This window comes from Pristiophorus japonicus, chromosome 14 (assembly GCF_044704955.1).
Source record: "Pristiophorus japonicus isolate sPriJap1 chromosome 14, sPriJap1.hap1, whole genome shotgun sequence".
Classification (NCBI taxonomy): domain Eukaryota; kingdom Metazoa; phylum Chordata; class Chondrichthyes; family Pristiophoridae; genus Pristiophorus; species Pristiophorus japonicus.
Window position 1 is genome coordinate 52,918,209 of NC_091990.1, and position 10,765 is coordinate 52,928,973.

Consider the following 10,765-nt stretch of genomic DNA (forward strand, 5'->3'; position numbering starts at 1 on the left):
TTTAAAGGAGAGGTAGTGAGGTTTAGGGAGGAATTCCCGGAGCTCAGGGCCTAGACAGCCAATTGTGGGGTGAAGTGGGTGGGAGGTTGGAGAAAAGGCTCGAGTTGGAGGAATGCAGAGTTCTAGAGCTGGAGGAGATTAGAGAGATAGGGAGGAGCCTAACCAGCAGACTCTTACTGACTGGAGACCTGTTGGACCCAATTACTTGTCTGCCCTTGCGATTAGAAGGGCAGGTGGGGAGCAACTAAAAATTGGAGCTTTCAAGACAAATACATTTTTGTTTGGCAAGGGTATCAAGAGATAAGGAGCAAAGGCAGGTAAATTGAGTTGAGGTACAAATCAGCCATGATCTATCTGAAGGGTGGAGCAGGCCCTAGGGACTGAATGGCCTCCTCCCGTTTCTAATGTTCCTATCTGAATGCCGCCAGCATCCAGGGATAATAGCACTATGAATCAGCAGTGAGGGGGTGGGGAATCAAACATGACAGATTGGGAAGGAGTGTGTGTGTGTTTCTCATTGTGTAACAATATTCCTGCACAAAATCTGAATTTCTGGGCTGAGTTACACTTGTTAACTGGTCTGTGGCTTTTCATTGTTATGGGGCAATTGGTTTATTTCTGTGGCCTCACTCATAATCTTAACATGATTGAAGTTTTCCCCACATGCAGCTGCTACTTCTGTTGCAAAAGCAAAGCAGCAGCGATGGCTGGTGCTATCCAATATTATTTGCATTCCTCAAAGAGAGCAAAATACAAGAAATCGGTGGGTGGATTTGATTGACTGAAGCATTTCTGCAAAGGGGAAATACGCAGCTTTAGAGGTGACAGTTTCTGAAAAGTCTCACTCACCAGATCTGTCGCTGATGTTATGAATTCTAGAGCGTCATTAGATACTTCAGATCATGCCCCGCACCAAGGACCATATCCGTCAGCTAGCCCTCACTCCACGAACCAAAGTGTGCTTATATACACATTACGTGGCAATGTAGCACTGCTCAGGGCGAGAACCGAACACACTTATTACTGCAACTTTCTTAGTGCAATTGGCATGAGCCCTCTCCTAACCTTCAAGTAACAGAAGAATAAACACCATCAGACTGTATGACTCAGGCTTTGAACTAGAAGTCAGGTTTATTAAAGGCAAAAATTAAACTGACAGAAAATCAATACAAGTTTCGCTTGATCACAGAACTTTTAAATTACACTTCCTTCCTGGATTTAAAATAGAATAATAGACGACTCTTCTAATAACTCTGGCCCAAAACCCCAACACAAACTTTGGTCTATGGTCAGGGAGTTATTGTCAGGGAGTTTCCAAGTGTTTATCTCGATCTCAATGGGCCCAGAAGAACAGAAGAGATGCAAAAAGCTTAGTGATAAATACCTCCCCTCTCCTTTCTTTTTAACCTGTGATTTACTGCATATCTTCAGAAGAGAGCTGGAGCGGAGATTAATTTATACAAGAGATAGGTACCCTGGAATACAAGTCAGGGTCAATGTGGTTCTCCTGGATTAGTTTCCGATCGCCGAAAAGGGTCAGAGAGGAATTTTACAGATTTCTCTCTCTAATCTGCCCAAGTTTTCTCCTCTGGTTTTTCATAGAATTATAGAATATTACGACACATCAGGAGGCTATTCGGTCCATTGTGTCTGTGCCGGTCAAAAAAGAATTACCCAGCCTAATCCCACCTTCCAGTACGAGGTCGGTAGCCCTGTAGGTTACGGCACTTCAAGTACTTTTTAAATGTGATGAGGGTTTCTGCCTCTACCACCCTTTTAGGCAGTGAGTTCCAGACTCCCACCACCCTCTGGGCAAAAAAATGTTTCCTAATCTCCCCTCTAATCCTTCTACCAACTACTTTAAATCTATGCCCACTGTTTATTGACCCCTCCGATAAAGGAAATAGATACTTCCTATCCACTCTACCTAGGCCCCTCATAATTTTATACCCCTCAATTAAATCTCCCCTCAGCCTCCTATGTTGCAAGGAAAACAAACCCAGCCTATCCAATCTTTCCTCATAGCTCAAGTTTTCCAGTCCTGGCAACATCCTTGTAAATCTCCTCTATACCCTTTCTAGTGCAATTACATCCTTCCTGTAACCGTGATCAGAACTGCACGCAATAAGTACTCAAGCTGTGGCCCAACTAATGTTGTATACAGTTCTAGCATAACTTCCTTGCTCATGTATTCTATGCCTCGGCTACTAACTTTTTTGCCTCTCCCAGAAGATTACATGGCTCCGGGTGAGGCAGGGAGCATCTGTATTATGATGCACCAGCTGGTTTTTCTGGTCCGACATTTTCATATGTAAAATCAGTAAGATGTCCTTCAAAAAGCTGATTACCTGAAGCTCACCAAGGCACTACACACAAATAAATGTACAGTAAATTGATTACTTTCAAAAGGCAAAATCCAGAAGTCTCTTAAGTGGTTCCTACTTGGTTTCCAATCAAATCAAATTCTCACAAGAAAAGCTGCCTCCTTGACCTGATGCCCCACAGTTTGTTGGTGGTGATTGTGTACTCGAGCCAGATTGGCTGCTGCAGTAAATAAAACTTAAAGGTGACGGCCCGGATCCCATACATACATAGCAAATACACGGAGACTTATAATTTGACATGTGACAGAACTCCCTATTGATCACACCAGACTTATTTATAAACCAGAAAATAATAAAGCTGTTTCATGGTACACTGATTTTATTGCAGAAATATCTGACATTTCTTCCTAAAAAACTTCTCCCTTGTGGCGTATAAACAATGCACCATGCAATCTTTTTGTGCAATTCACCTTGCACCTCCTGTTTTCTCCAGGATGCCACAGACCTTGGCCGCAAAACTCCTTGGGTCGGGAGTTTGGATTTAGGGATTTAGAGTTACAATGGCAGCAAAGGGGGCGGGGGGGTGTATCAGGTCCTGAATCTGCCGCCGTTTACAGTGGCAGCTCAGCGTCCTGCAGGTTCCAGCAGCATCCAATATTGCTCACTCAGCAATATAATCATTTGTTTCCAGCATTCAGCTGATTTTAGGATCGTTACAGCCCCACCAGAAATCCTGCCACTTTCAGGGGCGGATGCATGAAGTTCCTCCCTCAATGGGCAGGTGTATCATAATGCAATGTGAATGAGGGAAATACATCATACACTTTCCTCATTCTGGCCCTTAGCAATGTTGAAGGGCAGAGATGCTTGTGCACCCTTGGTGTCGGGTATTCCTATGACTTTAGGAGCTGTGGGGGCGGGGTGTTGGGTCGGTGAATTAAAAAATTCAAGTGTTAGTATTGACTAGAGTGATCATTGAATTACCAAAACTGATGGTATGAGTAAACTGAACATCGGAGCACCGGAACTCTGTTATGCTGCGGCAGGATGCCACAGCGCATCCCCTTGCCCCACTCACCGGGTGCCTCAGTTGCACCGTTAGTAATGTCAGCAAACCCCAAAGGTTTTTGGATGGTCGGGGGTCACAGGCAAAGGGCAAGCGTGAGTTCCAATCCATCCCCGATCTGCAACCCCCCCACCGTCAGTAATTTCAGGACCTTTGCTTCCATATCTTTTGCTGTCACTTTAACTAACCCCTCAGGAAGCACAGCAAGAACAGTCCGAGGTAGCTTTCCACTTCACTCGTCCCTCACATTCTGCAGGATGCAGTCCCACCGGAGCAGTGTAGATGAGATACAGAACTTACCGCGTGGGGAATCCTGCTGCATCGCACTGGAGCCCAACACACTGGAACATGGCATTGTCCACACATTGATTAAAACAGGACATCATTTACAGAGTCCGAAAATGAGGCAAAAATATCAACTATGCCTGTACTTGTGGCTTAGTTAGGCCTCATTCCCAGCATACACAGGGAGGTGAAATCACCCCTAAACCACCTCGCACATCGGGACATGATGAAATGCCCCTTTTCTCAACAAAATGCCTCTAGAAGAAAACAAAACCCCGACAGTTCCGGCGAACACGCTAGGATCCGTTGCGAGTTTCCATGAAGAAGACCACCTTTAGTAGAGTATCTGCACCATAAAAAGACAGTGATGTTAGTGACCCGGTGAGTACCGCAGCCAAACAAACCTTCTGTTCCTACAAGTATAGAAACGTTTTCTCGCAATTCAGACTTAATAAAACGATTAATATGATTCATGTTACTGATCTTTTTTTCTCCATTTTAAGGGTGTGACCATCACTGGCATTTACTACCATCCCTATTGATAGAGTGGTTTGCTGGGCCATATTGGTGTGGGACTGGACTCGCATATAGGCCGGACCGGGTAAGGACAGCCAGTTCCCTTCCCTAAAGGACATTAGTCAATCAGTTGGGTTTTTATGACAATCTAACAGCTTCATGGTCACTTTTACTGAGACAAGCTTTTTATTTCCAAGAAGTGACTCGAATACAAGTATTACTCTGTGGTATTGGCACCAGGTTTCAGATTTAAGCCCTTTATTGCTCCCAATTTTGTTCCTTTTACTCCCTTTGCCTCTCAGAAAGTGCTAAATAACTGGGGTATAGTTCCACGGATTCCAGAAACAGTCACCCATCCAAGTTGTCGTTCTTTTAATCTGCTTGGGAAGATGGGAGCCTCAACGAGGCATGGTGTGAACAGGGGACTGAAAGAGCGACAACATGTTACCTTGAACCAAGTCCTGATCCATCTGTTCCAACACTCCGCTCCAGGATTGTGGAAGAGCCTGAATATCTGGCAGATTATCATAGCTGATACTCTGAAGTAAGATTTCCCTGGATAGATATCTTGCATGATGGTTAATGAAAGTGCAGTGATTGAGTAACAAGTAGTTCAAAGATCAGATGAAGCTTTCACTGTCAGTTCCCTTAATCTTCGATAATCAACTTATATTTATATAGCACTTTTACAGTAGCAATACATCCCAAGGCACCAAGAGCTAGAGGTCAAACCTGCGCAATATGGAAAATTAATGGAGATAGCTGAAAGTGTGGTTTAAAAAGCTAATTGTTAGGTGGTGGGGAGCGATATAGCAAGGGGAGGAGTTTAGGCAAAGAATGGTGAATGTTCAGGCCTCCTGTTTGGGCGAAACCGGGGCGGCAGTGCCCTGAAAATAGGGAGCAATGATTTACCACCCTGTTACCACCATCGCGGTGGCCGCAGCGCATGCTGCTGGGTGGCCGGAGGGTCCAGAGTCGGGCGGTGGGCTCATTTAAAATGCTAGTCAGGGGTCCTCTGACATACATAGGATCCCGTCTGCCATTTTTAGAGTGACCTGGATTGCACTCACTCTGACCAATATCAGGTGGTGGTCCGGCCGAAGGTCCAAAAGGTAAGTTCCCCTTCATTTCTGTGGGGCCTGGGAGAAGGAGTGTTCCTCCAGGCTCCACAAACATAACCTGGGCCATTACTGCTCTCTCTCTCTCTCCCTTCCCTCTCTTTCCCCCCACCACCTACCTTCTTCAGCCCTTGGGAGCCGGTAAGACTGCCTGATTTATGGTCGCAGCCCACCAGTCCTCAAAATAGGCCAGGCCTCTCCCAGGGACTGCCGCTCCGATGCTGCTTGGAGGGAATATCCACGGCAAAGTTTGTGTGTGGTGGCAAGACAGCTGAATGCTCTGCCACTGGTATTAGAGCAGAGAGAGGGACCGCAGAGAACAGAGTTGAAAGGGCAGACAATGTGAGCAAGGGTGTAGAGTTGAAGGAGGTTGCAGACACAGGGGCCGGAGATAGGGTAGACAACCCTCCCAGAGAGTCTGGGAGTCTCCCAGAATGGAAGACTGATCTCTCGCACACCAGAGCTAGCAACCCGAGAACAAAGTACTTTGTATTCGTGGTTCATGCCTGCCCTACTATCTCCGGCTCGCGTGGGGGGCTGCTGGCTCGAAACCATTCCCGCCCCCTCCCCATCATCATAGCTGCCCCCCCCTCCCCATCATCATACTTATCCACCCCGCTCCCCTCCCGACGCTCGAGGCTCCGCAGTTAACAGCTGCTTAAGTTGCTAGCTCTTCCAGTTCAAGAAACGGCCTGGAATTTCCACCTAGCTGGTCCGACATTTCCAGTGAAGTTACAGAGGAAGATGGAGCGCGGCACCAGCCAGGAAGAAAGATCTGTAGGCAGAGGGGCCGATGCTGAAGGATACTGGCTTCTGTAAAACCGCTCGACATCCTGAAGCCATTCCAGCATATCTGACACAGAGGGACTGAGACACGAGCGCTCAAGGACAGCAGTCAAACCAATGGTGTCAGCGTGTTGCTCGTACATTTGGAAGCACGTCGCCACTTGGTTATTCGTTGTGTCTCTTACCCTTTTCAAAACACTCCTTGAAAGATATCAGAAAAGAACATAGTTAGCTCCATCAATGATTAAAAAGAATTCAAGTTATAGTCACATGGACAGCGATACATTTTTTCTTAAAAGGAAGATTCTTCCCTGGCTCTCTGTGAAATTTCCATTAGAAATGCAACAGTTACCACAGCTGAAGTCTGATTCCACATCACTAAGGTTCATTTTAGTGTTCTGGAATCACTCATTAAAAAAAAGACTAATTTATAATTCAGCTTTAATATTGTTTTCATGCACATTGAATGGAGATGGCCAAATAATTTATCCCCATGGTTCAGATAGGCAAGTCAGCTTGGTTCAGTTGATAGCACTCTTACATAGGAACATAAGAAATAGGAGCAGGAGTAGGCCACTTGGCCCCTCAAGCCTGCATTTAGGGTCAATAAGATCATGGCTGATCTGATCTTGGCCTCAACTCCACTTCCCTGCCCACTCCCCATAACCCTTGACTCCCTTATTTTTCAAAAATCTGTCTATCGCCACCTTAAATATATTCAATGACTGCACCTCCACAGCTCTCTGGGCAGAGAATTCCATAATTCACTCAAGAGAAGAAAATTTCTCCTCCTCTCCTTATTAAAAGGGCGACCCCATATTCTGAAACTATGCCCCCAGTTCCAGATTCCCCCACAAGGGGAAACATTCTCTCTGCATCTACCCTGTCAAGCCCAATCAGAATCTTATACATTTCAATAAGATCACCTCTTATCTCGGAGTCAGAAGGTTGTGGGGTCAAGCCCAACTTCATTATTTGAGCACATAGTCTGGGCTGACATGCCAGGCCAGTGCATTATCATAGGTGCTGTCTTTTAGCTTAGATGTTCAAGTGAGTTCCATTTTCCTTCAATCACCAATAACAGATTAACTGGTTGTCGTGTAATTTTCTATTTGTGGGACCTTAGCATGTGCCCAATTTTTGTTCACGGCCACTGCACTTCAAATGTAACTTATTTGATATGAAGCTCTTTTGGACATTCCAAAGATGTGATAAAGTTACTTCTCAACAAGATGTCTTAGTATTAGAATGGGTTTTATTTTCTTTGTTTCTCCCTCTCACTTCTGAATTGCATGGCTGATCTTTCAGTTTAGGTCGAGCAACAAGAGAATCACCAGGGAGGCAACAGTTACTCCAAACCAGAATCAAAGTTAATAACATCACACTGTTTGGACTGGGGACTGCTCAGCAAACTAGGTGTAAATTTGCAGTAACTATGAAGTTATAACAAAACTTCAAGCGAAATTCATTGCTACCCCAGTGGCTCAGTCGGTATAATCAGGGCATAGCTGTGCCATACAGACCAGATGGTTTGTATGGAGATAGCTGAATTCAGCTGTGGTGTCAGTGGACACCCTGCAATTGGTCTCAACATCCCATTGCTGGGGAGGGGAGAAAATAAATAGGGCTCCCACTTCTAATCCAGTGCACACTAACAAGTGTAGGATGAAGACAAGCTGCTATGATGCCCCTCAAAGCTGAATAACACCTAAATGGATCGTCTAAGCTCTGGCATTAAAAACGCTCACTCTAATATTAGATCTGGTCTGATTTCAGCAATAAACAAATCAACGCTTGTAAAATAAAAGCCCGAGACTGTAGTTTAGGTAGATGAAAAATGTTGCAGCCTACATTTTTTCACCAAGTTTTTCTAAACTGATTTCCATAGCCTGGGTGAGTTTGTACTTCAGACGGGGCTGCAGATCAGGGAATTTTCTGAAGGGAGTATTCTTAAACACCACGTTGTTGCACGCCTGGAGTTGCTCCGCCAGGTTACTCAGAGAGCTCAGGAAGGGGGTGCATTCTGTCAGCGTACTGTCCCACAAACTGTGTTGCTGCTCGATAACCTGGAAACTTTTCTGTAGGGCTTGATGAACAGCCAGCATGGCTTGTTTCTGAGCCATTACTTTTATCGTAACCTAAACAAAGAATTAAGGAAAAAAAACAAAATTCAGTGAAATAAAAAAGGTAAGGGAGATAGGTGCGATTTGCACAATGATCAAACCAATAAAATGCTTTCATTTTTATATATTGATTGACAAATTATTGCTGATAGATTATTTTTATGTTTTTTAAAACTGCAGATGCTGAAACACAAACAGAAGACGCTGCAAACATAAGAACGTAAGAACTAGGAGCCTGCTCCACCATTCAATAAGATCACGGCTGATCTGATCTGGGCCTTAACTCCACTTCCATGCCCGCTCACCATAATCCTCGACTGCCTTGTAGTTGAAAAATATGTCTGTATACCTGCACAGCTCTCTTAGGTAGAGAATTCCAAATATTCACGATCCCGTATTCTGAAACTATGCCCCCTAGTTCTAGATTCCCCACGAGGGGAAACATCCTCAAATTTTATGTCTTATAATACTCCTGTGAAGTGTACTTAGTACGGGAGCCCGAGGCTTTGCAAGGCCTAAACTACAATTGCGAGCCATTGCCTGGAGTCCTTGTGCTCCGGACGGTGATGAGAAACCCCTGTCGTCGTACTCTGGGTTCCAGGAAAGAAGACACAGCGCCGGTCTCTTTCTCGGTAAGAGTCATCGAGACCAGCAACCATGACTCGTCTTAAGACTAATGTGCAGCTCGAGCTCCAGCTAATGTTCTATTTCTGTCCCTTCCAACGGGCTGGATAGAATGAACTGACAGGCCAGATATGGCTTTTTCAGTATTTTGCCCACCACTGGTTTAGGCCCTAAACTCTGGAATTCACCCCCCGAAACCTCCCCACCTCCCTCTCCTCCTTAAATCTTATCTCTTTCAATATTAAATTATCTGTCCCAATATCTCCTTCTTTGGCTTGGTGTCAATTTTTGACTCATTATGCTTCTGTGAAGCTCTTTGGGACATGTTCCTAGAGGTTACATAAATGCAGGTTGTTGTCAAAGCATACTGAAAAAGCAATCTCTGGTTGGTTCGATAGAGCCTCAATTCCTTACTGTTAACACTCGCACATAAATCCAAGCTGACACTCCAGTGCAGTGCTTTAATCATCATCATAGGCAGTCCCTCAAAGCGAGGATGACTTGCTTCCATGCCAAAAAGGGATGAGTTCACAGGTGTTTCAATGAAGGACGTAATATTCCCGGTCCCGAACTACATTGTGAAGGGTGGAAGATGCCTGTGTGTGGATTTTTTTAACGTGTGGTGGTCATTGCACACCAGCCACTACACGGGCGTGACAGAGCTAGGTCTTGGTCCAGCGGCAAGGATTACCCAAGACTAACTGGAGACCAGCTCTGTTGCACAGATCAAGCGTGCACACATATTGCAGTGTGGGCTGACCCGTGCTGCCCCTGGGCCGACCCGTGCTGCCCCTGGGCCCTCGCCTCTCCTGGGCCCCGGTCATTTCCCTCTCCGGACTCTTGCTGCTCCTTCGCCACTCCTGCTGTGCCTGCCCGCACTGCAATCAGCGACCTGGCTTCGCAGCCGTCGCCCTCCTGCAGCAGCACGCGCTGCTCCCTACAGTGGTATGCCACCGCACGATGCTCCCTCCAGTACCCCGGCCTACTGATGGTAACCGAGGCCCTGTCTGCTCTCAGGTGGACGTAAAAGATCCCATGGCACTATTTCGAAGAAGAGCAGGGGAGTTCTCCCCTGTGTCCTGGCCAATATTTATCCCTCAATCAACATAACAAAAACAGATTATCTGGTCATTATCACATTTCAGTTTGTGGGAGCTTGCTGTGCACAGATTAGGTGCCACGTTTCCCATATTGTAACTACACCCCAAAAGTACTTCATTGGCTGTAAAGCACTGTGAGACGTCCGGTGGTCGTGAAAGGCGCTATACAAATGCAAGTCTTTCTTTTTTTCTGTGATAAACTTCCCCAAGTTTCCAGTGGCTCTGCTTGCTTGACAGCTGTGCTGTGTGTCACCACACTGACAGTCCGCACATGTCCTGCACTGGCTGGGAAATCCAAGAAAACTCAGTGTGTGCAATAACAACAACAAAGCAGCCCAAGGCAAGTAAAGGTAATCCAGGCTGTCAGGCCCGTGGCCCATGGATGGACCCTCCTCCCGCACTAATGTCACCTGGCCCATGTCCCCGGGCCGGGCCTCACATGGCAGCCACACTGACCGTGGGCTCAACCCGAACGACGGCCGCATCACAGGCCTTGTGCCTGAATGTGTGACTGGAACACTCACTACCTGGACCACTCCGTTCCACACCACCGGGGATACCGGGCGCACTAACCGTACGACACACACCGCCCGCAGGGTCCGCGCGTGCACACAGCCTCACCCCCGCCGCAGGACTACAGCTCCCGTGATGCTTTGCCCGCAGTAACAATCGCATTAATTCCTGTCGCGCTAATATTTAATCTGTCTATCAATCTATATGTCGCTGAGTCATATTCACATTGGTTTTAAGCAGTTGCTTCACAAAAAATATTTTAGACTTTGAAAACTCCAGTTGAACGTTGGAAAGGTTGGATGGAAAGCCG

General features: G+C 46.1%; 1 protein-coding gene across 4 annotated transcripts; it reads right to left on the reverse strand.

Annotated features, from left to right (window-relative positions):
- Window positions 1-1,112: 1,112 nt before the first annotated feature.
- On the reverse strand, window positions 1,113-10,564 carry airim (AFG2 interacting ribosome maturation factor). 4 transcript variants are annotated; one of them, XM_070899212.1, is made up of 5 exons: window positions 10,516-10,564; window positions 7,947-8,233; window positions 6,117-6,296; window positions 4,640-4,758; window positions 1,113-4,021 (listed from the first exon to the last, which is right to left on the reverse strand). In XM_070899212.1, the coding sequence occupies exons 2-5, from the start codon at window positions 8,216-8,218 to the stop codon at window positions 3,972-3,974; spliced, it is 621 nt and encodes a 206-aa protein (XP_070755313.1). In that variant the 5' UTR covers window positions 8,219-8,233; window positions 10,516-10,564; the 3' UTR covers window positions 1,113-3,971. The 4 variants fall into 4 exon arrangements, with proteins under 4 accessions (XP_070755313.1, XP_070755311.1, XP_070755312.1 ...); XM_070899210.1 differs by having other exon boundaries at window positions 10,470-10,563; XM_070899211.1 differs by having other exon boundaries at window positions 10,467-10,563.
- Between the last annotated feature and the right edge of the window lie 201 nt (window positions 10,565-10,765).

Coding starts and splice junctions, on each gene's coding strand:
- airim (XM_070899212.1), bottom strand. CDS start 8,218: ATGGCTCAGAAACAAGCCATGCTGGCTGTTCATCAAGCCCTACAGAAA. Junction 6,297..7,946: donor GAAAAACTTGGTGAAAAAAT/GTAGGCTGCAAC, acceptor ATATCTTTCAAG/GAGTGTTTTGAAAAGGGTAA. Junction 4,759..6,116: donor GAGCGGTTTTACAGAAGCCA/GTATCCTTCAGC, acceptor CCATCATGCAAG/ATATCTATCCAGGGAAATCT.